Below are 27572 nucleotides of genomic sequence, written 5' to 3'. Positions count from 1 at the left end.
TTTATTTAAAATAATAATAGTAATAATAATAATAATAAATACAATCACCCTTTAAGGGGACAGGAACAAAAATAATCTAAAGATAAAGTATGAAAAACAAAATTAACATTTTAAAGGCTAATCTAAAGATTAAATATTTTGCGACATCTTCAGACTTATATGAATGAATCAAAACCACGTTTAAAATGATTATGAATTTTATTTATTTTTTAATGTTAATCATAGAAATTATACAAATAAATATGTTTAACTTTGAACAATAGCACGTTAGATGCCTTATTATGAAATACGTGAGCGATGATAAAACATGCTAATGAAACTCGAGACAAATAGATAATATGGTCATATTACTTAAAATGATAAAGAATGTCAAGGGCTATCAAGTGATGAATCAAAATTTCAAATCTTGAACCTAGAGTATTACACCTCCACACATTTTAAACTCAGCTCTCTAGAGTTGAACGGATTCTTATCTTGGGATAGAACTATGTACTGAATAATTAATCAGGGTTTATTAATAAATTTACTAAATAACTATATACAAAATAAAAATTAAAAAAATACATGAGACAAATTTCAAAATTTCAAGATATATTTGGCACGAATATAAAGTTAATAAGCTTAATGCATGCCATTTAACAGAGTTACTCTCAAAACGCCAACAGAGAAGTGTTTCTTCGAGTCTTCTAAACACTGAGCCCTAACCCTAGTTCCCAACGCTCTGTTCCTCCGTCCTTCTGCAACCCAAGCAAATTACCAGCACCGGCTCTTACGATGGCGGAGCTGAAGCTCTCGGAGAGCCGCGACCTAACGCGAATTGAGCGCATTGGGGCGCACTCCCACATCCGCGGCCTAGGTCTTGATTCCTCCCTTGAACCACGGGCCGTCTCGGAGGGGATGGTTGGCCAAACCGCCGCTCGCAAGGCCGCCGGAGTCATTCTTCAAATGATCAAAGAAGGAAAAATTGCCGGTCGGGCTGTTCTCCTCGCTGGTCAGCCAGGTACTGGCAAGACTGCTATTGCCATGGGCATGGCTAAGTCTCTTGGCCTTGAAACTCCTTTCGCTATGATTGCCGGCAGTGAGCTCTTTTCACTGGAGATGTCCAAAACTGAAGCATTGATGCAGGCCTTTCGTAAAGCTATCGGCGTACGAATAAAGGAAGAAACCGAGATAATTGAAGGAGAGGTCGTCGAGGTTCAAATAGACAGGCCAGCGGTTGCCGGGGCAGCGTCGAAGACCGGGAAGCTTACTTTGAAAACGACGGATATGGAGACGGTATATGATTTGGGGGCGAAGATGATCGAAGCTTTAGGGAAGGAAAAGGTGCAGAGCGGCGATGTAATTGCGATTGATAAGGCATCAGGGAAAATTACTAAGCTGGGGAGGTCTTTCTCTCGGTCTAGGGATTACGATGCAATGGGTCCACAAACGAAGTTTGTGCAATGCCCCGATGGTGAGTTGCAAAAGCGGAAGGAGGTTGTACATTGTGTCACACTCCATGAGATCGATGTCATCAATAGCAGGTTATTCTATTTTCCCTTAGAACTTTTCAAATCCATTTTTGTGGAGTTACGTGTCTCGAAATCGTGCTGCTGAGACTGAGAGGGGAAACAATATCTGTTATAATATTTGGTGTCTGCAAATTATATGCACATATAATGGTACAATTGAAATATTTTGCAAGGTTTTGTTTGTTTACAGTTAGAAGTAATTGAGGGTCGGGATTGTCGCACCAAATTTTCTTTGACGGTTTGAAATTTTTGTCGGCTCTTTGTAACTGAGGGCTTTCAATAAAACTTCCAATGCAATGGGATGGTGAACAGCAATGTTGTAATCTTCAACCATTCGAAAACCAAACTAATATGTCCCAGCAGGGTGGTTTTTCATAAAGGTTTTGACTTTATTGCATCTCATTTTGCTTCTCATAAAGGAGGAAAAATTGGGTTATCGAAACTTTAAATTACTTCTTAGGTTCTTGAGCTGCTGTCTGTTGCATTCTTTTTTGTACTTAATGCAGATTTTATTCTGATTTTCGCTTCCCAAGTTGACGTAGGACTTCCTTTTGAGAATATTTGATGTCTTGGTCTCTGTTTCTGTAGTGTATGTTCTAAGGCAGTGTATGGAGTTTCCCCGGTCGCTCTAATTTGTGTTTCCCCAAAATGTACCTTCCCTTCTTGACTAATTTCTATAAGAACATCTAGCTTAGTGAGCTTAGGTGGCATTGAACTAGGCGTTACTTTGCCAGGTACTTCCACTAGTCATAATCTAGTTTGTTCTTTTATTTTGCACTTCCTGAACAGTTGTTATTTCAAGAAGATTTGAAGAATTCGATTTCTGTTCTCAATATAGCATATAACATGCAATGGTCTCTTTCCTCGATTACATGCATATTATGTGTCAAGCCATTGATCTTGCTTTTCCCCCTTTCTTGAATTTTTGTGCTTCCAAGGACGGGGGGAATTGAATTACTGATCTCTGTTTTTTAAGATATGGCATTGGACAATTTTGTTTGTGACTGCTTACCTCTACTGAAGCACAATATTCCTTTCTCTACTCAATAAAAAAAATTCAACCCATTGCTTTGTATGCAACGAAGAATGTAAGTTAATTATGTTCTTAAGTTGGTTGTACTTGTGACTCGTGACTTCAATACGTTCGCTGTCCCATCTAATTCTTTCTTATTCATTTTTTTTCCTTTGGGTTTTTCTGAGAGTTATATTCTGATTTTATTGTCCTTTATTTCCAGAACACAAGGTTTCTTAGCTCTATTCACTGGTGATACTGGAGAAATTCGGGCTGAAGTAAGGGAACAAATTGATACCAAAGTGGCTGAGTGGAGGGAGGAAGGCAAGGCCGAGATAGTTCCAGGTGTTCTCTTTATTGATGAGGTTCATATGCTTGATATTGAGTGCTTCTCTTTCCTTAATCGTGCTTTGGAGAATGAGATGGCTCCAATACTAGTTGTTGCTACTAATAGGGGGATTACCACCATCCGGGGAACAAACTACAAATCCCCGCATGGTATTCCTATTGATCTTCTTGATCGCCTACTTATAATTTCCACTCAGCCATATACAGAGGATGAAATACGAAAGATTTTAGATATCAGAACTCAAGAGGAAGATGTGGAAATGTCTGAAGAGGCAAAGAGACTTTTGACCACAATTGGTGTAGAAACATCGCTCAGATATTCCATCCATTTAATCACAGCAGCTGCGTTGGCATGTCAGAAACGAAAGGGGAAGGTTGTGGAGATGGAGGACATAAATCGTGTCTACCATCTGTTCTTAGATGTGAAGAGATCAACTCAGTACTTGATGGAGTACCAAAATCAATACATGTTCAACGAATTGGGAGATGCTGAAGAAGATGATTCTAATGCCATGAACCCTTGATAATCTTTTGTAGAAGAATTTTGGAGGCTAAACTAAGTGGTGTTGTAGTTACTAGGAGTTCGAATTCCTGCAGTCTATATATATTACCTGGTTGGTTATTTAATGTCTATCTTGAGGCTTCACCAGTGTGTGTATGATGTATATCTGATCTTCTTCATGTTCGATGCTTATTGCTCTTGTTTTCTTTTGTTTTAAACCTGTGTTATAAATATCCATGATTTCTCCGATGAAAGGTTCATGAGATTAAGGGTGTTAAAATTACATATATAATTCCTCCATTGCTCTTTGCTTAGATAGGCTGGAATTTTCATCGCTAGAGTCAATACACATTCCAAACAACCGACAGAGATCAATACTCCTGAGAGGGATTATGACATGAATTTGACAATAACAAATCACTAAAAAGATCATAATTTTATTACTTCAAAAAGCTCTAATGTTGTCTCTACATATAATAATCTAGGCCGGATAATCGTATGGTAGTTCAGAGACGGAGAGATTCAGAGCATCCAAGTGCCTGAAACCGTACTTTCTAAGCACCTGATTATCAGCAAAGTTCAAAGCTTTAAGCATTCCATCCCAACAGGAACTACCAGAATACATCTGATTGTGATTCCCACTGCAAGGCTGACACCCCGTGAAGTGGGTGATAAAAGGCCTTCTCCAACCCCCTTTCCCACTTCCTGCATCTCTCAAATACTTCTCCCTAAACGCACCGTATTGCTCGCTCACCTTCTCTGCGTGCCGCCGCCGCAGCTCCCCAGCCTCTCTCTCCATCTCCGTGTACCTCTCGGTGATGTTATCAAAAGTTCCCACAATCTCCGCCCAGTACCCTTCGAAGTAATACTCCCCTTCTAAATAAATCTTGTCCCCCCATTTCTCTTTCTCCTTGTACAGTAGATAAACCAGGCCCGTCTGATCGTCCGACTCTGGGAACTGCTTGTCTGGAATCGTCGATTTGAGGACCTGGCCCCACTTCTCGTAATTTGGGGTTTGTGGGCCCATGCTGGCCCACACGTCCATGAAGTCCATGGACCACTGGCAATTTCTGATCAGAAACACGCCGGCGTTGAGCGCCGTCCAGCTTTTCCGATCGTAAATCAGGTGGGCCCAGCCGTGGGCGACAAAGTTGTGGTTTTTGTATCGATCCAGTGGGAGTTTGAATTCCATGTCGGTGAACAGAGCGTCCGAGTCCACCCACCAAATCCACTCGGCCTCTGGGTGAGCTATCATCGCAGCTCGAACCACCGGCAGCTTCGCCCAGTACGAGAACATTTCCGGGTGCAGCAGTGCATTGTTGTAGAATATATCGTAGCCGTGGATTCGGCAGTAGTCCACTTTGTTCTTGAAGAATCTCAGAAGCAAGTGATCGCCAATGGGGTTCGGGCACGGCGCAGGCTGCGACGCCGAGAGAAGAAGCACCCTCTCGCCGGCTCCGGTGGCGAACGAAGGGTGCCGTTTCAGCCAGTGACGGCGCTTCTCGTCCCATTTCTCGATCCGCTTCTCTATGGAGTAGCTGAGTTTGGGGTCATCGTAGAAGGTAATATCCGGTGGGTCGTAGGGCAGAGATGGATGGCTTTGAGAATTTAGCGAAGAGGACGCATCTGACGGAGGGTCAATGCAGTTGAACTTGGTGTTTGAGGAGTCCAAATTAGTGGCGGGGTTGATAGAAGGAGTAAGGAATGAAGGAAGGGTCCAGAGGAGCAGAAAAACAAGGAATGAGCCGGTGAGGAAGCGTAGAGCGTGGGCGAGACAGGGGGAAGCCTTGTGGCGAAGAGTGGGTTTAGCCATGGATGGAAGCAGAAGAGGAGTGGAAGTGAGAGAAGTCAGGGGCAAGCATGGTGCTTTAAAAGTGATTTAGAAGTCAACAGCCATGTGAATGTGTATGAGTAGTTCAGAGTTATGAGGAATGAAGAGGGCTGCGGAGTGTTGTGGGTAAAAAATGGTAAGCTTGGGAGTAACAGAGTGGACACAATTGAATTTGGTCTTTGGAACTGAAACATTAAATTAGGAACAGTTTTTGGAGAAATCCAAGTGCGCCAAGAGCGTCAGAATCTGTTCCCCGTTTCTCTCTCCCATTCTTCCCAAATTCTTATTTTTTTATTTCAGTTATTCTCACTCCTTTTACTTTGAAAAGTGCCCTCTAATAGATCTCTAACATCAATTCAAACTTCAAAACATAATTGATTTAGATTTATTAGATATAAACTTTGTGTCTAATTAACATTTCAAAATACTAGAGTAGGAGTTGGGCATTGGAAGGCTTATCAGACAGATCATTGAAAAATATTGTTGGAAATGATAAGGCAGAGCAGCATTAAGCAGGTTCTGATCTTACAGTGATGTATTACATAGATACATTCCAACACGCTAAATCCTTGTTCAAATTCTAATCTGAAAAACCTTGCTGGTCGCGCCACTTCAGGTAAATCAGTCCTGCACGATAATGAGTATACGCCCCAGCAACTACTAAAATGTGAAATAGTTGGTGGCTGTGGCCAGCAATGTCAAATTTTCCAGGCATCCATCGCTCCGGAATCCTTGCTGCATAAACCAAGGCTCCAAGCCCATAAAGGATCCCCATCAGTACCTCATATCCTGTTGTGTGGAGTGCTTCGGGTGAGCCCCAGAACAGGATAAGCTTGTGCAGAATAGGGGCGATCCCACACAAGCCCATGCCGAGGAAGAGGGAAGCCCGAAACGTGCGATATTCGGGGGTTTGAAACATTGGCAGCAGAGACACCAAGATAGTTGCAATTCCCATGAGAGTAATGACCCCCAGATAGAGACTGCAAAAGAAGGGGTGGCACATGAAGGAGTAGTAAACCGGGGGGTAGAAGGAGGTAGATATAAGGGCTGCAATTCCGGCATAGTCCAGCCTGAGCATTATGTATGAGACACGCTCAGAGTGACAGGAAAGAAGATGGCAAGTGCTACTAGCAAGCAGGCAAAACATGGCCCCGCCCAAGAATGCAAAGAAAGGCCACCGAGTGATTGGTCTCGTAGCTAAGGGCGCAATCATGTTGGCAACGTCCTCCTTCATACTTCTCTGAATGAAATAAAAGAAAAGGAAAATAAGAACAGAGCAAATAACATATACTGACTTAATGGACATCTTCATTGAAGAAAAAACTTCTGTTGGGATATAAATATCAAAGTCCACACAACACTAGCGACTACAATCTTGATTAGGCCAGCAGAAGTTTGGAAATTAATAGGATAGTTTCAGGTAGAATTTCGGAATATACTAAAATCAGGTTCTTCAGGAAGGTTCCTAATAAGGCTTAAATTCCTAGAATGTAATAAAAATGGCCTGGAAATCCCAAGATTAGATTTGAGCATAGAGCTTACCAGAGCACAGACATCAGTTTGATTTCCATTGGAGAATCGCTGAGGTAAACAATTGTATAGAAGTTCCACGACATGCCAACGAGACAGTGATGAAAGCATATCCATTGAAGTCAATGCAGTCTTCAACTCCTCCCTGAGTTTCTGCAGATCAGGGAAGTGAGGCAAGGAAGGAAGGCAGGTCAGCAGTTCCGCTTGCAATTTGTGCATATCAGCTTTTTTAAACACGTCAGGCAAATGTTGAAGAGGATGAATGTCAACAACGTCAGGAATCTTTGTTGCAGTGTATATGGTGAGGGAAAGAAAGAGGAAAAATCCAAGTAGATGCCTGAAACATACAGTATTCAAATGAAACATACCGTAAAGAAGAAAATATCAGTCTTAGGCAAACTTCATTGCAAAATCTGATGCTGAGCATTAAATATCAGTCTTAAGGCTTACGTCCAAACATTAAGAGTCTCGTTGTGAATGGAAAAGATGCTGAGCAGTGTCTGCTTCATAGGCCAATCAGCACGGTAATGACCCAGAATGAATTCGTTGTCCCTCAAGTAGGCTGGTAAAGCATTGTACTCAACCAGCTGATACTTCACCTTCTTCCAAAGTCTTTTCCCCTTTCCCTCCTTCCAACGATACCTTTGATGGCACTCCGTTGTTTCAGCACTAGTTTTAAATTTCTCAGTCATTTCATCGAACGCATCCATTCCCTGCTCAACCAATTGAACAACGCGCTATCAACTTCAACCGACCTATTCTTCCTCAACCCGATCAATTCAAAACAAGAAACAATTGAAAATTGTCTCAACCCAGATCATAATCTTCTTATTTCCCCTAATGATCGATTGGTTTTAAGTCTTGAAATCAATTTTTAGAAAATACCATTCACATTTCCTCTTCTTCCAAAAACCAAACTCAGAGGTAAAATCAGAAGCCAAAAACACGTTCAGAACATGGAGAATTGAAGCAAGAAAGTAACGCCCCAGAATAAGCAAAAACAAAAAGATAAAAAAAAAAAAAAAAAAAAAAACCTAGAATTGGAAGAATCCCAGAAGAATAGAGAGGCTTAGAAGCAAACCCTCGTCCACACTCTAGCAGCAGCAAGGGAAAACAATCAAAATTAGCGGACTGAAACCTGCAATTAGGAGAAGAAGAAGAAGAAGAAGAAGAAGAAGGGGAGTCGAGAAAAATCGCGGACGATCGAGTTAGAAAGCAAAAGAATTGCATTAAAAAGGGATTAAAAAAAAAGCTAACCACTAAATGACGAAGAAATCCCAATGCTGGAGACCCCCACGAGGAGAGAAAGAGAGAGGGAGGGAGATTCGTTGTCGAGATGCGAAGATGCGAAGATCGATATTAGGTGGCGCAACCTCAAACCGCAAAGCTTTGTTTAGATGTGGAGAACTGAGTTACGTTTAAATTATTGATTTAACTTTTTAATAGCCATAAATCCAAATCGATAATACCCAAGTGGATTTAATATTCGAATTTCAAACCCTGCCTCCCTATCTAAACTACGATTTATTTTATAATTAATTACAGTAATTACGAGTAAAAGATTTTCACAACGAGTAATTGTATAACTGGGCCGTACATGGAAATCTCGACTGATAAAGCCCAATTTTAAATGCGCGCGGCCCGCATTCAGTTCCCAGGCCCATTAAAAATATATAATAGAGGAAGGGGGACCCAGTCGGGGTTTGCAGATCTTACACGTTTCGAGCAGATAGAGGTTTGAGTTGGTAGTCCAATATTGCGTTCCTTCTGATCCCATTATGAGTACCCATTATGAGTACCCATTACCCAACTCACCAACTTCATTACATTGTTTTAAATTAAAAAAAAATCGTTTTGGGTGATCTGGGTAACGCACGTCATTTGTTCACAGTGGAGATTCCTGACCTGCGTCTTCGAGAGGGCAATCAAAGAGAGCGTCAGACTCATTTACTCAACTTCATACTCTGCTACCCTCTCCCTCCTTCAAAAACCACACACTTGGAATTGTTGAGTTCAACACAGGATGGGGAATTGTCAGGCGGCGGAAGCGGCCACCGTGGTCATCCACCACCCTGGGAATCACAAGATCGAGAGGATTTATTGGTCCGTAAGTGCACACCAGATCATGAACTCCAACCCCGGCCACTACGTTGCTCTCCTCCTCACCTCCTCCACTTTCAACTCCCAAAATGGAAACCCAATCAAGCAGCTCAAGCTACTCCGTCCCGATGACACTCTTCTCATCGGCCATGTCTACCGTCTCATCTCATTCGAAGGTCTTTACTTTTTTCTTATAAATTTTATACACTCTTTTCTAAATTATTTTATACAGTTTTCGAAGCTTATTATTTTTTTTCCCATTCAGATGTGCTGAAGGAGTTTGCTGCGAAGAAATGTGTGAAATTAGGGAAGTTGCTGAAAGAGGGAGGAGCACTGTCGGTGGGGATGAAGATCAAGCCCTCGGATTCTGCTTCAAATTCATCCCAAAATCATAGGAAGGTAATCAAATACCCATAACCCATAATCATGCTCCGAATCCAAAAACAATCAAGAACATGGATGGGAAAATTAATGGATTTTGTTTTCATGATTACAGTGTGATTAAAACCCAAAAAAGAAAAGAAAAAACAAAAAGTTGTTTTTCTGAAATTGGTTTGAAATTACAGACCACGCATATCGAGACAAACCCTTTTTGTGCATCACTTCATCAATCTTGTCAGGAATTGAAGTAGAGTTGTCTGTAGAGTGCAGAGGTCTTCAATTTTATAATATTTAATTAGATTTTAATAACAAAAATCTACCTCATATCATGCGCCTTTGCTTTCATCATAATCATAAAGTTTAAATTAAACCAATATCTTCAAATGAACGTGAACATTCCAACTTTTTCATCATTGGGATCTAATCAAACCATGATGCTAACATAATTCTTTTTCAATATGGTCAGCCGGAGCGTCGCCTGGAAAGCAGCAATGCCGGCAGCAGCGGAGGCGGAGGCGGAGGCGGAGGAGGACAGAGAAGTATGGGAAAGCATTACGGTGGTGGATGTCAATGGAGGCCAGCTTTACAGAGCATTGAAGAATTTGGAATTAATTAACCCGATCACTATCTTTATACGTTTATATGTCATCTCTCTGTATTTGCAGCATTATTAAGTTCTTTCCATCTAAACTCTGCACCCAACTTAACTAGTCTAAGATGGTTCCATGACTTTTCTTTAATGTAAATTATGCCCGAGATCATATTATATAATTCCTTAATCACTGTTCTTCAAAATCTTTTAGGCATTTTTTTGTTACCTTTCTGTGGGTTCAAAGATTTGTTTGAAGGTATGGGACATGGGCTGCTTTGATTGGATTCCCACGGTCCTTCAAAAACGTACCCCACTTTTTGGTTCGCCTTGGTTGTCTTATTATTGCATTATTTTGAGCAATAATAATCAAATTTTGGGAGGTGGGCTGGGTATTGTTTGGCGTGGCTTTCGGTACTTTCCTCTTCTTCCATCTTTTTGTGGGAAAATAACCAATTCGCTTTTGCTGCCTATAAAGAAATATAAGTCCAAATTTCTACATCATTGGGTCTTTAAGTTTTGTCTCAACTCGCCACTAAAATAAATAAATAACTAAATAAATCGCTTTGGTCATAATTTGGGCATATGCCGAATTCATGATGTTTACAAGCCCAATCTCCAATAGAATGAGAATTGGGCTTCAATCTTGCACTTTAGTGTGTGTCTTAAATGGCCCATTGGGCTTTCATCGTATTTCTCGAATTGGCCTACTTTGTCATTTCACCATAAAAAGAAAAAAATAAAAAATAATAATTTCTCCACGTGTCCTTTGACCTGGATTCACAGTGGTTGGTCTGTTTTTTTTTTTTTTTTTTTAAATAATTATCGTCCAATGAATGCAGAGGTCGGCGGTCATCACCTTCTCATTTGTCATCGATGAATTGTTATATAAAAATAAAAGAATCGGCTCAAAATTGAACTTCACCTACCCCTTCTCTGTTCTTCTATTTTATTGCCACAGAATATTCCCCGAAAATTTTATACTCTTGTCGGCTGATTCTTTTCTGCCCCACCGTGTCGCCGCGTTCGCCGTTCTTCTTCCTCTCCTCTGTCTCAATTTCCTAATACAGTTCTAAATAAAGTCCCTTTTTTTAAGGTTTTGTTTCATTTCCATAAAAGCGGCGGCGGCGGCGGCGGTGGCGGTGGCGGTGGCGATGGCTACTCCCACATCGAGGACGTGGGTTTTTCCGAAGAGTAATTACTGGAAAAATTGGTCTGATTTTAAGGCGGTGGGTGTGGAGCGTGGGTGCAGAGAGAATTATTTGCGGCGGACAGTTCAGGATCCGACATGCCAAGAGAGTGGGAGAAGAAAATGGAACTGGGGATTGGCGGCGGTGAGAGGCGGCAAACGGGGGGAGGCTAAAAATGATGCGTATGATAAAGTTCCTGAAGAAGATAGGAGGTTTATTGAAGAATTCAGAGATGCTTATCCCTATATATTCTCCCATATAGGCCGTACTTTTGTCGTCGTTATATCTGCCGAAATTGTGGCTAGTCCTCGCCTCCATGCCTTGCTCAAGGTCTCTCTTCCTCCTTTCCTGAAAAAAAAAAAAAGAAGTTACTTTCAATTCTCTGTCAATGGCGGATGATTATGCACTGCAGTCTTAGTCTTAGTTTTAGTTGCTTGGGGACTTAACCGAGATAGAGAAATCATCGAGTAGACACCCTTGTTTGCATCGCCACAAAAAAAAGTTCTTTTTGTTTAATTATTTTAAACTCAAAAAGTAAAAGCTTTGGAGTTTGTTACCTTTTATGTTTTTGGTTTCTTGAAAATCCGATTTTGGAAGTATTCTGAAGTGGAAGCGCTTTGAAGGGCTACATCAGAATAGAAGTGCTTTTACAAGTTGAGTGTCGATAGATAGAGACAGGGTTTTGTTTTGTTACTCTCTTATCTTGATTCTTGCGTCTTCGTCTCTTCGTTGCTCGAGGGGCTTTAAATAATGTTAGAAAACAGCGAGCGACAAAGGTCATCTGTAAAACTAAAGCTTTCACGACATTTTCTTTTGGTCGCGTCTGCTTTGTTAATTGCTTCTTGTTCTCTTCCAATGGCTGCTGCTCTTCTCTTTTCAATGGCTCCAAACAATCTGATATCGCGATAGCTACTAGCCCAAAAGAATTGGACTCAGCCCATTTGGAAAAGCAAGGAGCTTGATTGCCCAAAAGGCCCAAATTCCTACGACCCTTCTCTTGGCAGTAGTTGGCGGCTTGTCTATGACTTACAACCTCCACATTTCTTTATTGTCACTCTCTTTTCTCGCTTCGTCTGCCATGGCTACCACTCTCTCAAGCTCTCGGCTACTTTTACAGACTCGGCGAGAGTTTCCTTCGAACGACCTCTCTTGTACCCGTTGTCTAAGAAATGGGAAGGCAAAGTTGAAATTCGATAGAGCAGAATTGTGGGGCAAGGGACTGAAGAAAGTTGGGGAAAAGTCGAGAAAGTTCATTCTATTCAACTACGGAAATGGCGCTGTGGACGTAGAGGAAGAGGAAGAGGATTATAACTCCATAGAGGATAAGCAGTTTGTGCGGTGGTTTAGGGAGGCTTGGCCTTACTTATGGGCACATAGAGGAGGCACTTTCGTTGTGATGATTTCTGGGGAAATTGTATCTAGCTCTAACTTAGATCTTATTCTAAAGGCAGGTCTTATAGTCGTCTCTTGAACCTGTCTGTTCCCATGTTTATATTGATAAAACCCATCTTGTTCTATGATGTATTTCTTTAGTTTTGGTTTTGGCTTCAGTTATCACATTGAAGCCATTTGTATGTGCAGGATATTGCGTTTCTACATCACCTTGGAATCAGGTTCATTCTTGTTCCAGGAACCCACGTTTTAATTGACAGACTTTTGGCAGAGAGAGGTTTGTAACTTGATGTTTTTATATAATTATATGCAAAATTGTTGAAACCAAGGACGTGGGTCACTTTATTATTATTCTTTTAGTATACCAGAACAAGAATTTGTTCTTTTTGTAGTTTTCCTTTTCTCAACGTTGTCCTTTTTTTCAACTTCCAATTGTCTGTACCCATTACAGGAAGCAAGCCGAATTTTGTCGGTCAATATAGGGTGACTGACAACCAATCTCTAGCAGCTGCAATGGAAGCAGCTGGAGGAATCCGTGTGATGATAGAGGCAAAGCTTTCCCCCGGACCTTCTATCTGCAATATTCGTAGACATGGTGACAGTAGACGATGGCATGAAGTTGGTGTAAGCGTTGTTAGTGGCAACTTTCTTGCTGCTAAGGTACAAATCTTTTTGTTTTGTTAATGTGGTATTTGGGATGAAACGCCATATGATATTTCTGTGATGATCTGTGATATTAGTTTACTGTAAATTCGTTGAATAAGACCCTACTCCTTTTGCAGAGAAGGGGAGTTGTTGATGGTGTTGATTATGGAGCAACGGGTGAAGTTAAGAAAGTAGACGTAGCTCGTATGCGCGAGAGGCTTGATGGTGGTTGTATAGTGATATTGAGCAACCTTGGTTATTCTAGTTCTGGCGAAGTTCTGAATTGCAAGTATGCAATGATGCTTGTTAGTCCTAATATGTTTTTGATTTCTATAAATGTAGTGCTTATATTAAAGGGATGGAAATTTAGTTGAAACACTAAGAGGAAGAGCCATTACTGATGATTTTGTTGTCTGGATTTCAGTACATATGAGGTTGCAACAGCATGCGCCTTGGCTATTGGAGCTGACAAGCTTATATGCATCATTGATGGTCCTATTCTTGATGAAACTGGACGCCACATCAGTTTTCTCACTCTTCAAGAAGCAGACAAGTTGATTCGTGAAAGGGCTAAGCAGTGTGAGATAGCTGCAAATTATGTGAAAGTTGTTGGCAAGGAAGGTTTCACTCATTCAAATCATTATATAAATGACGATTCAAATGGGGGTATCCATTCACAGAATGGAAAGGCTTCTTTGGAAGATCATACTTCAACATTCCAGAATGGCGTTGGTTTCAGTTCCCATCATACTCCAACGTTCCCGAACGGAGTAGGTTTTGGCTCCCATCACGTCCCAGTATTCCAAAATGGAGTTGGTTTTGGTCATGGGAGCGGGCTTTGGTCCTCCGAACAGGGTTTTCCCATTGGAGGTGAGCGGAATAGCCATTTGAATGGTTACCTCTCAGAATTGGCTGCTGCAGCTTTCGTTTGCCGGGTAAATCCTTCATACTACCAGTTACTAAATCTGAACATGTTCCTACATGGTGTCTCTGGTCTTTCCTTTGTTCTTTTATTGCCTTAAATTTATGCTTCACATGAACTCTCTTCATCTTTCTCCCACACACACACATGTCCATTTCAGGAACAAGAAACAATGCATAATCATGTGTTTCAATGAATCCAGGCCTGCCATCAAAAGTTATGTATAAAATACTTGAGTTTTTGTAGGTTTTGTTGATTTCCTCTAGTTCGCCCCCTAAATTTTAGAACTGAAAGATTATATATATAAAAGTTAGAATGCAAAATTTGTCCCCTCCCTAAGAAAATTCCTTGGTTATCGTTACCTTAGCCTTTTATATTTTGTTTGTGGCTCAGTAGCTGTTCAGTTCTTGGAAAATTAGCTGAATTATCCAGATCATTGTTGAATGAATTATTTTCAGTTCATGTTGATGATTGTTCTGAAATGGGCTTTATTGAATTTTTTGTAATACTTTTAGGGTGGTGTTCAAAGAGTGCATTTGCTAGATGGCACTATTGGAGGAGTTTTATTGCTGGAATTGTTTAAAAGAGATGGAATGGGCACAATGGTAGCCAGGCAAGTCTCTTTTTTTAATATCTTTTTCTCAAAGTTATATTATTGAAATTCAACTCAAACAATGGATATACTTGACTATCTTGGCTGTTTTTTAAAAGTTTAATTTTAAAAAACTAAGAACTAAATTCAAATGGTTACCCAACGGGACGGAGCGATTCAATTTAAGAAGACTAAAAGCAATTCGTAGGCCATTTTTGATCCATTAACTGATATGAACGATGAACTTTTTGTTTCAAGTGATCTTTATGAGGGAACACGAATGGCCAACGTGTCTGATGTTCGTGGAATTAGACAAATTATACAACCTTTAGAAATGGCTGGTACCTTGGTTCCGAGAACTGATGAAGAGGTCTGTATTCCAACTTCCATCCTTTCCAGTTTCCTGCATGAACTACTGCCCCATAAGTTATCCCAAGTTTGTGGCTATTGATATTTTGTTTTCCTATGGAGCTTAAATGCAATGTTTTGAGTATTCTGTTTTGTTATTGCAGCTACTTGACTCATTGGACTCGTTTGTGGTCGTTGAGAGAGAAGGTCAAATCATTGCATGTGCTGCTCTTTTCCCTTTCTTTGAAGAGAGATGTGGAGAGATTGCTGCCATTGCAGTTTCTGCAGAGTGCCGAGGACAAGGGCAAGGCGACAAATTGCTTGGTATGATAATGAATGGCTTTATCACTTACTTTACGAAAGGAATGAATCCTGTTTAGCTCATTAGGTCGTGGTTGGTAAAAAAAAAAAAAAAAAAAAACTTGAGCGAGTCAGGTGATCTGGGTGCCTTGCTGTTTCCATCAGCTGATACGTAATTTTGCTGCAGATTACATGGAAAGGAAGGCCGCCTCCCTAGGACTGGATAGGCTTTTTCTGCTGACAACACGAACTGCAGACTGGTTTGTTTGCTATCTTGCCTAATTTTATTGCATGTCTTCCCCTGCAACATCTTACATATTGAAATATCTTCCGTGGTTATAGCTTTCTATCATCATTTAGTTGATTTTGTCAATGGAAGGAAATGATGCTCCAGTTGTGTATAACAGGTTTGTGAGGCGTGGTTTCTCAGAATGTTCATTTGAATCAATACCTGAAAAGAGGAGAAGAAGGATAAATCTATCCCGGAAATCCAAGTACTACATGAAGAAGCTATTGCCAGATAGGAACCGGATTGGTAGTGTCGATAGGGCGTTGGGTTGAGGCTTGATTGAGCATTGAAATATGTCATGATCATAAGAAAGCAAAACTTCCTCTTGGCTACCCGGTTCTTGTTTTATCCCTGTATCCATGTCGGTCATCATGTCGTCCAACCTTGTGGGTTATCGTTCATGTTTGTTTGTGAAGATCTGTATCTGTTCTGCTAAAATGAAGTTGATTACAGGTCACACTATAATTTTGATTGTCTGCTTCATATCAATACAGCGCTATGCAGTGTATATTCATGAGACACCAAGGTTGTATTTCTACTTCGTTTGGCAATTGTTTCGTACATAAATAGTGAAGAAGTCAAAAGGGTTCCACAAGTTAATTACCACTGGTTTAAATGCATACGAACTTCATTCGATGTTCTGTAATGGTAATGTAAAGAGAACAAAAGTTACAAGGTCAAGTGAGTAAACACCACCGTTCCCACTTATTATAACCAACTTCCTCAAAAATAAGCAACGAAATGAACTACACAAACCCTCCAGTCTGTTCCGCCTCCAACTAGACGAGAAAGAGTGAAGAATAAGGTTTAAGCCTCCTTGGCTTCAGGATGGCCCTTCCACTTGAAATTGTCCGCATATGCCTTCACCTGCAGTCAAAACAGAGGGTTAAAACAGAGGGTTATAAGTTTCTGTTTCTTTATTTTGGGTTCTCCCGGTGAACTAAAGACATCCAAGGGTTAGATGACATTAAGAAACCAAGCAGCATCAAAATCCCTTCATTACTGGAATGTTAACATGATTAACTTTCAAACCAATAGCAAGATCTTCATCCTCCTTCTTCCTCATCTATCTAAAAGGAAATCTGAACTGGTAGGGCATCTAAACTACTCCAGTCGTAACAATGAAAACTGATATAAAGTCATCTGGGAAAGAATTAGCATATACTAAGAAATAACTACTGGTACCAATTGGAAACTGACACTGAGCTCCCCTAAACTAGCCACAAGAAGACTCTAGATTGCAAAAAAGATTTATAATTCCCATACCAAATGCCCTGAAGGCCACAAAAATCGGAGGATACAATAAAATGCCAGCAGAACTCTAAAAGATTATGAAAGAAGTTGCATATGATAAAAGAATGAAATTTAACACGAGGATCATTCCAAGAAAATAGTTGAAGTTTGCACAACTGCCAGAGAGCTCAAGGGACGAATCAATCTACGGTTCAGTGTGAACACTATGGAGAGCCAGCAAACCACTCCTCCCCCCTCTTCTCCCAAATTACATTCACAGAAGTATAGACAAAATACAAGCTCAACGAAGTTAAAATAATGGGAAAGAATCTCAAACCTTCAAAAGTGGTGTGTGGTGCTTCTTAACCTACAAAAAGGAGAGAGAAAAAAAAACAAAAAATCAACGAATGAATTAGAAATTATCCCTCAGTGTGGGGATTGTCTCAATGTAACCTCATAATTATATGCAGGCCAGAAAAGTGATCCCTAAATCTGAACATGAAGGAAACAATTAAAAAGAAAAAGAAGTCCTTTAAGAGTCCATTCTCCAGACTCCGATGATGATAAAATTGTAATGCAATATCAACCGAATGCTAAATAAGGAAAATGAACTCTCTGCATCTAATGGACCAAATTTGGAAGAAAAACTGGCATTTCTCCCCTCAAATTTCTCCTCTCGAAATTTCCGAAGTTTTAGCTTTGAACTAATACTAGGATGTTAAAAAACAGAATTCATTTCCACTGTCTTCAAAAGTAAGATCTTACATTCAGAGTCAAACGCCATATCATAGCCCAAATGCAGAAATCGTGAAACATATTAAACAACCATGTCCAAGGGCAATTTCATTTTAGTTATATTTATTTAGAATTAGAATGCATTGTTTTAACCTTGTGGAAAAGCGACGATCTATGGTAAAAAGAATATATTAGAATATATGGACAATTAATCAACACCGCCAACTATAATTGTTACATATTTGGAGGCAACTGACAGAGGAAAAATAACATAGTTAATAACCAACCTAAGATATGACAACTCAAACTACATAAAGAAATTACAAGAATATATTTTTTTTCTTTCTAAATGGTTAAACGAAGCATTACCACATATTCCCATCCATGTTTGTCAGCAAATTCCTTTGCAGCTTCCTCACTATCAAAAGACAGTGCCGAATCCCCTACGTTGGCGTAAGGGTCCCCAGTAGAAGTCCACCCCATCAATGGGTTTTCCCACCTACGAACATGTCAATAAGCATAGAAAAACTATTTACCCTTCTGTTTGTGTATTTTCCATTTTTAAAATGAGAAACCGAACTTTTATGAAAACAGATGAAATATTACACACAGGCAATACGGAAAAGAAATGCCTGAGCAGAGCAACAAAAGTATAAAAAAAAAAAATAATAAATAAATAAATAAAAAGGACAAAAATTATGAGGGGAAAAACTCCCAACTGTTGAAAGTACGAGAACAAGGATCATTAACTTTTAGGCACTTGAAGTTTACCCAGTAAAACATGTTGTGCACAATATTTTACTCAAGCACCTAGGAATCTCCTAGAACTAAGTTCAAATTTCTGTTAACTAATGAAGCAACAATTTCCGATTTTTCAAAAAATAAAACTCAGGAAAAAGAAAGAAAAGAAGGTTCGTACTTTTGTGTTGACATAAAATTGATTTTCCACTTGCCAACCTTGCCTGATCCTTGCTGGGATGCAGTTCTAGCAGGAGAGTAAATTACAACCTGATATAATTTCATAATAGGAAGATAAATGAATTGAGATGGTCGTATAGAAAAAGATTAACACAACAGGAAAATTCAATGCCATGGCTCGACATATTAGAATTACAAGATTAAACCTCAATACATGGAAAAGTTCAATAGTCCAAAACATTTAAAAGAAAAGAAATTTCATGCCAAAAAAATGGATGATTCAACAACTGGTCCTGAATAACTTAAAGAGACTGTGAGATAGTCATTGATCAAGCCTTTTGTTAAATCAACATAAAAAAAAAATGATTTCTGCCAAGTAACTGATTAGGATCTTGAGAGAGAGGGCAACCGACAGCAATAGTGTAAAAACGAAAAACGAAATGTGCAGTTGTTCTTTGTGATTGAACCTTGGGCTCCTCTACAAACTTTAACCTTATTTTAATCAACTTTTTGGGTATCAGTAGACTATCAACATCAATGGTAATGTCGTGGTGAAAAATAAACCGGATATTTCCATCTCCTTATCGGAGCCGTCTACATTTCGACATAGAATTAACAAAGTAGCACCTAATGGGTTTAGCCACTGCAGACCATTCAAAAAAGGCCCAGCTAAAACCAAGCAAGAATACCCAATCAGACGGGTATAAGAATACCTAATCCCCAAAAACACATCGTTACCATCCAATAACCCGATCCCTCGAAATTAAACAAAAACGCAAGCAATCAGAAACTCATTGATAAAAAATACAGAAAATGAATGCCTGGGCTATTACCCTTCTGGTAAGGTGTTCGTCTGGAATTCCAGAGACCATGCCGATCTCGCCGGGCTTCAATTGAACCAAGGAATCAGAAGAAAATGGCCTGCAGAAAGGAGCCACAGTACCACGAAGAGCACGACTGTTGCTCCAGATCCGCTGCAATGGATTAGCCATCCGTCGATGAACAAAATTGGACGCGAAAACTAGTTTTCCGTCTAGCTCGTCCCCCGTTACGAACACAGTTCCAACTCGATTATACTTCGCACGACGGAGAAGAGATTTACGCTGTTGTTTTCTTCAAAACTTGTCGAAAATGCATCTGCGAGCGCCTTTAAAATAATACGAAAACATTAATAAAATAAGCAAGATAAAATAATAATTAATAATAAAGCAAAAAGGGTTTGTAACTATTTACTTCAAACTTTAATTCTTAGATTTAGTTAAATTGTGACATTATTTAATCATAAAATTAATTTACGATTATATATTTAATTTATCAATAAAAATACTCATGGTTAGAGCAATTGACCCCTATATAAAAAAATAAATAAATAATTTATCAAAATGCCAACAAATAAATAATTTATCAAATATATAAAAAAATAAATAAATAATTTATCAAAATGCCAACAAATAAATAATTTATCAAATATAAGTTAAGTCATCTTAAACATAATTCAATTAGATGCTCCACCTTTAAAATTTCGGGACATCAAAATAACACCACAGTATAACATTACAGAAAATAACATTGCATCTATTGTTGAGTGGACATGCATAACGTAAAGTTTAGTGAAACGTTTGAATCTTTTCTTATGGATCTAAAAAAATCAATAGAATGATCTAACGTTTAACTGAATTTTATTAAAGGTTCTTACGTTTGTGTTGTATTAGAATTCATACTCGACAAAACTCTCAATAGACTGAGAGAGACCTCACCTACAATTTCTTATTTTAAATCTCTAGAAAGAGGCAGCTATTCTTAGAAGGGTCGTTTTAAAGCTTTGTGATGGGCAAAAGTCGATAATATCTTTTAGCAATGGGCTTTGCTACAACTTGTTATAGTAAGTGTTTTTTTGTCAACACGACGATATTATGACACTCCTACACCATCGTCCACTAGCTCTCCACAATATATTTAGTCTCCATATCCAACATTATATCTCTCACTCCGACATTCCAATCTGTTTTCAAAATGAAATGATACACAAAGTCAGAACATCAAATGTTGATTAAAAATTTATTAATTAGTTTCCTTAATTTGTATGTGTTTCTGTGGTTATAATATACATTTAATCGCAATTGGAGGTATGCAGCTTTACTTTACCCGCTAACTCCAATTGGCAGTGATTTGCTTCAAACGAGGGTCTGATTGAATTATTATGACAGATAAATAGATACTGTTCCAATTTCAATTTCCTACCTTTTTTTCTCTGCTCTCGAAAGCAATTTCCGCTCCATTCTTTATTTCTATCGTTTGTTCCTCCCAAGATTCGTGTAGTTTCGACGATGTGTTCGCTAAATTTCTCGTCGTCAAAATAATTTGCCCACTTCTTGGCGGATCTTTCTTCCGATCGGACACGCACTCGCAATTTGCCGGGAAATCTTTAGGACAATCTGAACGACAGAAAATGGTTTAAGCAGCGGGCTTTGTTTGTCTCGAAAGTTAACCCAGCTACGATATTGTGTTCTTCCCTATTTTCTTGTAAGGTAAGAAGATATAGAATTTTGATTCAGTTCTGTTTGTTCAAGTATCTGTTTTGCGTTTTTCAGTTTCAATGAATTGTACGGTGGAAATCGAACTATTTTGAGGCACAACAGTATCGGACCTCTTCGGAGAGAAAATTGATTAGATATGTTTAGCAATTTGAATTACTGGGTAGAAATAATGTTGCAACTCTCTATGTTCGATCAATAACTTTACAAGGTGCTAAAATCATGTTTCCTCCTCCATGAAGGACGAAACATTTTTTACATGAAAGCTTTGTCTACCCACTCATCCATTTGATCGACCATTTTGTTCTTTTTGCTCTGAAATCGATCAAATTTGCGCTGAAAACCTCTTATGAGCAATTTCATGAACTTTGAAAACTCTCTCTTTATTGTAAACAATGGAATTATTTACTGGCCAGTGATATGTTTTCCATGAATTGATTTGATTGCTTAATGGTGTACGCTACAAATGCTGCAAAAATTGTTGCAGTGTCGAGTGGACATTTGCAAATGGGTGCGCCAAAGCAAAAATGGACAGCTGAAGAAGAAGCTGCCCTTAAAGCAGGAGTGATCAAGCATGGAGCAGGCAAATGGCGCACAATACTCACGGATCCTGAGTTCAGCTCAATTTTGCATCAACGCTCAAATGTGGATCTCAAGGTGCCTCACCCCGCCCCCTAGTTCTTGTTCAATCACCAGAGTAATTGAGTCACAGGATGTAGAAATTCGCCAAGCATCCCATGTTGAGTTTTTCTTTCATATTCTACTTGGAAACACAGTGCTTGGTTTACTGAAACATTTAATTATTTTTCAATCTAATTTTGGCTCTGAACAGGATAAGTGGAGAAATATAAATGTTACTGCAATATGGGGGTCTAGGCAAAAAGCCAAGCTCGCACTTAAAAAGAATTCTTTGGCCCTAAAACATCATGATAATCCTATGGCTCTAAGCACCATGCTTCAGAATGAGGAGATTGTTGACGCTAAGCCACTTGCAATTTCGAATGGAACAACTCGCACTAATGCCCCAAAAGAGCCACTAGCAAGGTCTCATGGCAGCTGGTCATGTGAATCATTTTTGTTCCAGGGTGAAATAGTCAGATATTTATTGTGATTGTTGCATAACCAATTGTTATTTGGGTTCACATAGTCTAATTAAAAATATCAAATACCATAGCGCATAGCTAGCTAAATTTTCTAGTAAAGTAAATCTTGGCATTCTTGAACTCACAGTAAATTGATGATTAATGATTAAATAATTTTTAGCCAATGACATGCACCAAAGATGCTACAATGAGAAGTCATTGCCTCAAGCGTGAGCGCGCGCACACACACACACACAAGTACAACTTTTCTAATGCATTACCATGCCCCTCGGCTTTATTGCATTTAGTGCCACTCAAATTTAGTTTTTTTCCTTATCTTTTTTGGAGGCAATAATTCTTCAATTTTTTTGTTCAGCTTTCCTGTAATCAGAGGAGGGAACAAGAGATATTTTTTGGCTCTATAATCTTACATCTTGCCTCTATGGTAGTTATCTTGAGCTAAGAAATGACACGTTAATGATCTAAGTGATCTTTCACCTCCATTCAGCATGTGAAAATATAATTGTCAAATTGATTTTTATCCATCAGACATGGTTTTTAAGCAGCATGCTCTAGAATTAGTCTTTCATTGGACGCTGCAGGTGCTTCATCCTTCCTTTCCTGATTTTGAACTGATTTATACGACCTCTTTTGCATGGTGTAGATTGGACAGACTTATATCAGAGGCGATTAACAACTTAAAGGAGCCAAGAGGTTCTGACCGGGCTGCAATTGCTCTGTACATAGAGGTGCTAATGCATAACACCTTTGAATCCAAATGTTTGCAATTTTGTATGTGCAGTAAAGATCTTACCTTTCCTGCCTACCTTAGTATTCACTGCTGTGTCCTTCATTATTTCTTGTGCGCAGAATGGACAATTATCAAGACCTTAGTGTTGTAATTGCTATGACCTCCTGTTATATGTCATTTTCTTTCTGTGGAAGGGATGCCAACCAGTCAAAAGTCTACTAAAATGTGATTTATTGATCTGTTTATAGCTTTTCATGCTAGCCTCTGTGTGTGTGTCTAAAATAAGAAAGAGCTTTTCATTAAAAGAGGAGGAAAGGAACAAAAAGAGTGATAAGACATCTAACAAAAACCCAAGAGATTTCGAAAAGGTTTTCCTCGTGTTTATCTAATTCACTTCTTTCACGCAGTTTTATCATCTCTAAGATTGGGTACTTAGTTATATACTTTCAGTTCCTGGGTCTTTTTTATTCATAATTTAAATCCCTATCAAATTGTGTACTCTGGTCATTTGAAGTCACACATATGACCCTAGTTTATGCAATTCTCAGTTCCATCTTACCTTGATGCCTCTACATGATTGTTTTTTTGTTGACAAAAATGATTCTATAAAATTTGAAGTTATCATTTGTTCTTCGTGCAGGAACATTACTGGGCTCCACCAAACCTTAAAAAACTCCTTTCAACAAAATTAAAGCATATGACTGCAAATGGAAAGTTGATAAAGGTAATTCTCCTACTATAATCCAGAAATTGTATGGAACAACAATTATTCTAGCTGCTTTCAAGTCTCGAGACTGTTGAGCCATAAAGCTAATTGAATATGACTGGTAAGCCTGTGCTAATGTCTTTGCTTGGAGGAAGGTGTGAAGGAGCAGTGGCTTAGAGAATTATAGAATAGTTAGGGTAATTGGAAGGATGTTTTTTGAACTTTTATGCACGAGAGTGTGTCAGTCCACGGGGAGTGTTCGTGTGGAATGTCTAGGGGGAAAGTAAGGTTTGAAACTACAATGTAAAAAAAATAAATCAAAAGGGGAGGGGGAAAGGGGTAAGCCGGTTCTAGTTGTTAGTAGGAGGGAGCAAACCACTCAAAATCGTGTGACCCCTGCTGTTTGAGTAATCCTCTTGGCAGTCGGTTCTTGAAATTGTTCGGTTGGGGAAACAAATTCTTTGAATTGAGATTTTATCAATGGGACACAAGTCATTGCTTTAGTAGACAGGTCATGCTTGACGACGAGGTGTTATTTGAGGTGATTTGTTTGTGTTTTTTTTTAGTGGCATTTTGGTTTGTAGCCCTAGTCTGGATTCTTGTGTCCAGCACTTGGATGCATTGCCTCATGATCAAAGGCAGTATGCTGACCTCCAGAAAATGTGTGTTTGCCTAAATGGATCTGGAGTACCTCAGTCATATATTACGAAGTATGGGGTATCAGCTGATCAGCACAAAAATCAATCCTTGCGTGTCTCGTGTGTTTCAAGAATGTCGAAGGAATTAGCGTAGTTCCTTGGTTTAACTGGGTACTAAAGAAAATTTATAAAGGATGATGGACACATTTTGTGGCCACTCATGGAACTAATGAGAAGGGACCAGTTCATAGATACGCCTAAGACCAACAAGCTTGTCAGTAGCTAAAACGATCCATGGTAAATTTCTTGGTTCCTTTTTTACCGAAAATTGAGCGGTTGTTTGTTGTTGAGGATGGCCCCTACGTTGTGGGGGTTGGGTCAGTGAGGAGCAAGGGCAGCCTTGGTGTATGTAAAAGAACTAATCGCAACAGTGTTTGCCATCCCAAGAATGGAGTCCTTACATTGGCAAGTCATGAAATTGGTGTTAGGTATCTTCTTCCCTGCAATCGGAAAAACCCATCAATATATGGAAACAGGGAATACAATCCCTGTTGCGATTTCTAACCTATAATGAAGAGATTCAACACGTCCTTACAATTAAGAAAAGGAAATCAAGATAGAAATCACAAAGAAAACTCTACAGAACAAGATAACTTCCGGCACATTTGAGAGAGACCAACTTTCTCTCCTACAAGCCTCAGCTTCACTCCAAAATATCCGCATCCCTCATTCCTTTACAAACCCTAAATAAACCCCTCCAGATCCCACAACAAATTCTACGTTACACTAATCTATGGTCATGTCCTCAACTGTCGTGGGAAATGAGTATAAAAATTATACATTTAGGCTCTCATCGAAACTTCTTCTACTCAATGTTTCTTAAGGTATGTGCTCAATCAGAATCCCAAAGTTGCCAATTCCATGACTTGGGTTCATTTCTAGTCCTCTTAGGCTCTTAAGGTTCATATACCCAACGTACTCCTATTCCAAGGATGTAAGTGGCATCAAGGTGTATACGGGTTCTAGAGCACACTTAGTCTCACGTTTCCTACTTCTAAGATCCATGTGGTCATTGCGCTTCCTTTGCATAAGTAGGGGTGCCCTCGTATATATCAGACTCTGGAGAAGTCTAATAGGTATGGAGGAGTCGTCTCTCGTGATAGGTGACATCTCAATCTACCTATAATGCCAGACGTGTCTAGTATCGAAAACAGGCGAATACATCCTCACCTATGTTGTGCCCTTCTTCCTAAAGTGTGACATATGTTATATTCCGGGCCCAGCCCAATATGTGTGAAGACAATAAGAAGAGGAAGCTTTGTAGTAGGTGCTTGGTTTTCCTTTTCCTGAACTTATCCCCCTATAGACGGCGTTCTCTTGTTCAGTGATCAAATAAGAAACTTGCACCAATTTTTTGCAGCCATTTTCCCAAGGAGGATTAGATGTGTAACATGGCATATCGATGGACTCTGCCAGCTACAAGTGCTATGCCTTCATTGTTTTATGTGTCCCTACTTTGTCCAAATTGTGGCTCTACATTTAAAGTCTGGTCTCGTTTCTCTCAACTTTGTACGGGATTTGTTGTGGAACCATAACTAGTATCAAATATCTTCTAAAAGAGTTTGCTTAGTCAGATTGTGATGGAGGAGGGGTTTAATGGACCCTGATGCTAGAGTATTTCATTGAAAGCACAATTTCAGAAAACATTTCTGGAGGATGATCTATTATGCTCAAATTAGAGTATTATTTTCCTTTTCATTCTGAGAAGTTAAAAGTGTGATATATTGATAACTCAAGGCACCGTTGTAAACTATGATGCAAGTAATACTGAATTCGTAAAAAAAAAATCACAAAGAAAATGGTGGACTTGACGCTGGCAAATGAATGGTAATGCTGAAATTTGCTATTAGATCATTTATATGGATTTTGTTTGGGTAGGTAAAGCATAAGTACAGAATTGCTCCAAATTCTGCCTTATCTGGAAGAAGAAATGTTCCATTGTTACTCCTTGAGAACAAGCACTTGGATTCTTCAAAGGCCGAGAAGAGTGAAGTCAAAATCATCACTAAATCCCAGGTTGACTCGGAACTTTCAAAGATGAAGGTAATGACTGCAGAGGAGGCAGCTATAGCTGCTGCACGTGCAGTCGCTGAGGCAGAGGCTGCCATTGCAGAGGCTGAAAGGGCAGCAAGGGAAGCAGAAGAAGCAGAGGCTGAAGCTGAATCAGCACAAGTTTTTGCTGAAGCAGCAATGAAGGCGTTGGAGTGCAGAACATTCCCTAGTAGAAGTCCTGTTCAGAAAGTTCTTCTCCAAGGTAATGCAACGCACTGCTTCAGTCATAAATTACTACGTACTTAATGCTCCTGCATATCTTGTTTAATTAGGACACTGTACACTCACATATGTACCTGTGTTATAAATTTAATGAAAATCTTTTGTTATTCACCATGTTCACCATCTTGCGATGTATATCATTTAGCACTTGCTTTTATTGCATTGATGTCTGGCATTATTGGACTTGTATGTTACGAAACAACCATGAGAAGGAAAATTCAAGCCTATTGATTTTTCTGTCACTTGACCTTTTTCTTTTCGCTCCCTTTTATTTTATTTTGGCAGATAACAAAACTTTGCAATGACAACTGTAGGCAATGTATTCTGAGAAGATGAAGGTGCTGCTGGCTGCTGCATTTCCATGTGCAAGTGATTGTAACTAAACTGTAGATATTGTTAGCGTTGTAAATCTGCAGAATTATGATTGCCTTGTGAGAAAAACGGCTTCTGGGGATCGTATCATCAGAAGTGTATGTCGGTAATGTGATTTTCAAATCAAACAAAGAGTAAAGGATTTTGGAGAGAGAGAGATGCGTACTTAATCTTAAAAAGGGTGTTTTCTCGACATGTCTTGATGATTCTAAGACAAATCGAATTTGTAAATTAAGATTTTCTGTTCACCCAATACACAACTGGGAAGAAGTTTCTCAACCCAATTGTGCTTTCTCTCTCCATTGTTCTAATCACTGAAGTAGGTAAGACACTCACCCTACTTTGAAACAGAGCAGCCAAAAGAGCTAACATCTTGACTTGAATGGTGTGTCCAGCAGGTATAATCCCGGTTTTGGAAAATAAAGGACAACTGAATTGCTGATCGAAGCGTTTCTGCAGGTATGAACCTCCTCAACCGGAGGAAATGAACACTATCATTTATTAGTGATAAAAAAAGAAATCTCATTGCTATACTTTGGTTCGATCAGCAATCGACCATGACACTACAAGATTAATAAAACCATGATTTGAACTTGAACATATACTATGTAATAGAAACTCAAGCCTAAGAGGATGTTCTTAAAAGTTCCCATAAGATCCGTAATTTGGCAGCTAGAATTGTATTCGGCGTTCTTATGAAAGGTCCAATTCGTTTGTGGAGGGAAAACAAGGGGAGAATTTATTAGTAAAAATTAATTGACTAGATGGATATCTCGCCACTTTCATT

General features: G+C 39.2%; 6 protein-coding genes and 1 pseudogene across 12 annotated transcripts; 4 read left to right on the top strand and 3 right to left on the bottom strand.

Annotated features, from left to right (window-relative positions):
- Positions 1–635: 635 nt before the first annotated feature.
- On the top strand, positions 636–3591 carry LOC111803530 (P-loop containing nucleoside triphosphate hydrolases superfamily protein). Its single transcript, XM_023687980.2, has 2 exons — positions 636–1523; positions 2747–3591. The coding sequence occupies exons 1-2, from the start codon at positions 775–777 to the stop codon at positions 3393–3395; spliced, it is 1398 nt and encodes a 465-aa protein (XP_023543748.1). The 5' UTR covers positions 636–774; the 3' UTR covers positions 3396–3591.
- A 199-nt stretch (positions 3592–3790) lies between these two features.
- LOC111803531 (galactomannan galactosyltransferase 1 pseudogene) lies at positions 3791–5463 on the bottom strand (annotated as a pseudogene).
- A 206-nt stretch (positions 5464–5669) lies between these two features.
- LOC111803532 (heptahelical transmembrane protein 4) lies at positions 5670–8141 on the bottom strand. Of its 4 annotated transcripts, none has more exons than XM_087127679.1 (5): positions 7992–8141; positions 7816–7872; positions 7185–7447; positions 6747–7071; positions 5670–6444 (listed from the first exon to the last, which is right to left on the bottom strand). In XM_087127679.1, the coding sequence occupies exons 3-5, from the start codon at positions 7442–7444 to the stop codon at positions 5785–5787; spliced, it is 1245 nt and encodes a 414-aa protein (XP_086983805.1). In that variant the 5' UTR covers positions 7445–7447; positions 7816–7872; positions 7992–8141; the 3' UTR covers positions 5670–5784. The 4 variants fall into 4 exon arrangements, with proteins under 4 accessions (XP_086983805.1, XP_086983803.1, XP_086983804.1 ...); XM_087127677.1 differs by having other exon boundaries at positions 7769–7872; positions 7992–8140; XM_087127678.1 differs by lacking the exon at positions 7992–8141 and having other exon boundaries at positions 7769–7985.
- A 355-nt stretch (positions 8142–8496) lies between these two features.
- Positions 8497–9994, top strand: LOC111803097 (DUF4228 domain protein). Its single transcript, XM_023687370.2, has 3 exons — positions 8497–9010; positions 9100–9233; positions 9682–9994. The coding sequence occupies exons 1-3, from the start codon at positions 8758–8760 to the stop codon at positions 9829–9831; spliced, it is 537 nt and encodes a 178-aa protein (XP_023543138.1). The 5' UTR covers positions 8497–8757; the 3' UTR covers positions 9832–9994.
- A 728-nt stretch (positions 9995–10722) lies between these two features.
- LOC111803095 (putative amino-acid acetyltransferase NAGS2, chloroplastic) lies at positions 10723–16003 on the top strand. Of its 2 annotated transcripts, none has more exons than XM_023687368.2 (10): positions 10723–11324; positions 12576–12663; positions 12838–13046; positions 13169–13320; positions 13456–13966; positions 14469–14566; positions 14804–14915; positions 15058–15217; positions 15381–15453; positions 15601–16003. In XM_023687368.2, exons 1-10 carry the CDS (start codon positions 10959–10961, stop codon positions 15752–15754), a joined length of 1923 nt encoding a protein of 640 aa, XP_023543136.2. In that variant the 5' UTR covers positions 10723–10958; the 3' UTR covers positions 15755–16003. The 2 variants fall into 2 exon arrangements, with proteins under 2 accessions (XP_023543136.2, XP_023543135.2); XM_023687367.2 differs by lacking the exon at positions 10723–11324 and adding an exon at positions 11544–12441.
- An 86-nt stretch (positions 16004–16089) lies between these two features.
- On the bottom strand, positions 16090–19517 carry LOC111803096 (NADH dehydrogenase [ubiquinone] iron-sulfur protein 4, mitochondrial-like). The gene is made up of 5 exons (XM_023687369.2): positions 19202–19517; positions 18370–18458; positions 17820–17949; positions 17053–17082; positions 16090–16349 (listed from the first exon to the last, which is right to left on the bottom strand). Exons 1-5 carry the CDS (start codon positions 19358–19360, stop codon positions 16290–16292), a joined length of 468 nt encoding a protein of 155 aa, XP_023543137.1. The 5' UTR covers positions 19361–19517; the 3' UTR covers positions 16090–16289.
- A 1029-nt stretch (positions 19518–20546) lies between these two features.
- On the top strand, positions 20547–27077 carry TRB2 (Homeodomain-like/winged-helix DNA-binding family protein). Of its 3 annotated transcripts, none has more exons than XM_023687365.2 (7): positions 20547–20896; positions 21390–21641; positions 21735–21946; positions 22649–22733; positions 23376–23459; positions 26018–26393; positions 26728–27077. In XM_023687365.2, exons 2-7 carry the CDS (start codon positions 21477–21479, stop codon positions 26739–26741), a joined length of 936 nt encoding a protein of 311 aa, XP_023543133.1. In that variant the 5' UTR covers positions 20547–20896; positions 21390–21476; the 3' UTR covers positions 26742–27077. The 3 variants fall into 3 exon arrangements, with proteins under 3 accessions (XP_023543133.1, XP_023543132.1, XP_023543134.1); XM_023687364.2 differs by having other exon boundaries at positions 26699–27077; XM_023687366.2 differs by having other exon boundaries at positions 20551–20896; positions 21390–21559; positions 26699–27077.
- The last annotated feature ends 495 nt before the right edge of the window (positions 27078–27572 follow it).

Source organism: Cucurbita pepo, chromosome 10, assembly GCF_057944985.1.
Source record: "Cucurbita pepo subsp. pepo isolate OVF chromosome 10, ASM5794498v1, whole genome shotgun sequence".
NCBI classification, from domain to species: Eukaryota; Viridiplantae; Streptophyta; class Magnoliopsida; order Cucurbitales; family Cucurbitaceae; genus Cucurbita; species Cucurbita pepo.
Note: the sequence above shows the minus strand (reverse complement) of the source record. Positions and strands in the feature narration are given on the sequence as shown.

What these genes read in the sequence shown, in the direction of transcription:
- LOC111803530 (XM_023687980.2), top strand. Translation starts at nt 775, where the DNA reads ATGGCGGAGCTGAAGCTCTCGGAGAGCCGCGACCTAACGCGAATTGAG. An exon ending in ATCGATGTCATCAATAGCAG is followed by an intron (nt 1,524 to 2,746) that starts GTTATTCTATTT and finishes CTTTATTTCCAG; the next exon opens with AACACAAGGTTTCTTAGCTC.
- LOC111803532 (XM_087127679.1), bottom strand. Translation starts at nt 7,444, where the DNA reads ATGGATGCGTTCGATGAAATGACTGAGAAATTTAAAACTAGTGCTGAA. An exon ending in GAGACTCTTAATGTTTGGAC is followed by an intron (nt 7,072 to 7,184) that starts GTAAGCCTTAAG and finishes TGTATGTTTCAG; the next exon opens with GCATCTACTTGGATTTTTCC. An exon ending in AAACTGATGTCTGTGCTCTG is followed by an intron (nt 6,445 to 6,746) that starts GTAAGCTCTATG and finishes TATTTCATTCAG; the next exon opens with AGAAGTATGAAGGAGGACGT.
- LOC111803097 (XM_023687370.2), top strand. Translation starts at nt 8,758, where the DNA reads ATGGGGAATTGTCAGGCGGCGGAAGCGGCCACCGTGGTCATCCACCAC. An exon ending in CCGTCTCATCTCATTCGAAG is followed by an intron (nt 9,011 to 9,099) that starts GTCTTTACTTTT and finishes TTTCCCATTCAG; the next exon opens with ATGTGCTGAAGGAGTTTGCT. An exon ending in CATCCCAAAATCATAGGAAG is followed by an intron (nt 9,234 to 9,681) that starts GTAATCAAATAC and finishes CAATATGGTCAG; the next exon opens with CCGGAGCGTCGCCTGGAAAG.
- LOC111803095 (XM_023687367.2), top strand. Translation starts at nt 12,016, where the DNA reads ATGACTTACAACCTCCACATTTCTTTATTGTCACTCTCTTTTCTCGCT. An exon ending in GCAAGGCGACAAATTGCTTG is followed by an intron (nt 15,218 to 15,380) that starts GTATGATAATGA and finishes ATTTTGCTGCAG; the next exon opens with ATTACATGGAAAGGAAGGCC. An exon ending in ACAACACGAACTGCAGACTG is followed by an intron (nt 15,454 to 15,600) that starts GTTTGTTTGCTA and finishes TGTGTATAACAG; the next exon opens with GTTTGTGAGGCGTGGTTTCT.
- LOC111803096 (XM_023687369.2), bottom strand. Translation starts at nt 19,360, where the DNA reads ATGGCTAATCCATTGCAGCGGATCTGGAGCAACAGTCGTGCTCTTCGT. An exon ending in ACGAACACCTTACCAGAAGG is followed by an intron (nt 18,459 to 19,201) that starts GTAATAGCCCAG and finishes AAATTATATCAG; the next exon opens with GTTGTAATTTACTCTCCTGC. An exon ending in ACCACACACCACTTTTGAAG is followed by an intron (nt 16,350 to 17,052) that starts GTTTGAGATTCT and finishes TTTTGACTGCAG; the next exon opens with GTGAAGGCATATGCGGACAA.
- TRB2 (XM_023687364.2), top strand. Translation starts at nt 21,477, where the DNA reads ATGGAGCAGGCAAATGGCGCACAATACTCACGGATCCTGAGTTCAGCT. An exon ending in CCAAAAGAGCCACTAGCAAG is followed by an intron (nt 21,947 to 22,648) that starts GTCTCATGGCAG and finishes TGCATGGTGTAG; the next exon opens with ATTGGACAGACTTATATCAG. An exon ending in TCAGAAAGTTCTTCTCCAAG is followed by an intron (nt 26,394 to 26,698) that starts GTAATGCAACGC and finishes TTATTTTGGCAG; the next exon opens with ATAACAAAACTTTGCAATGA.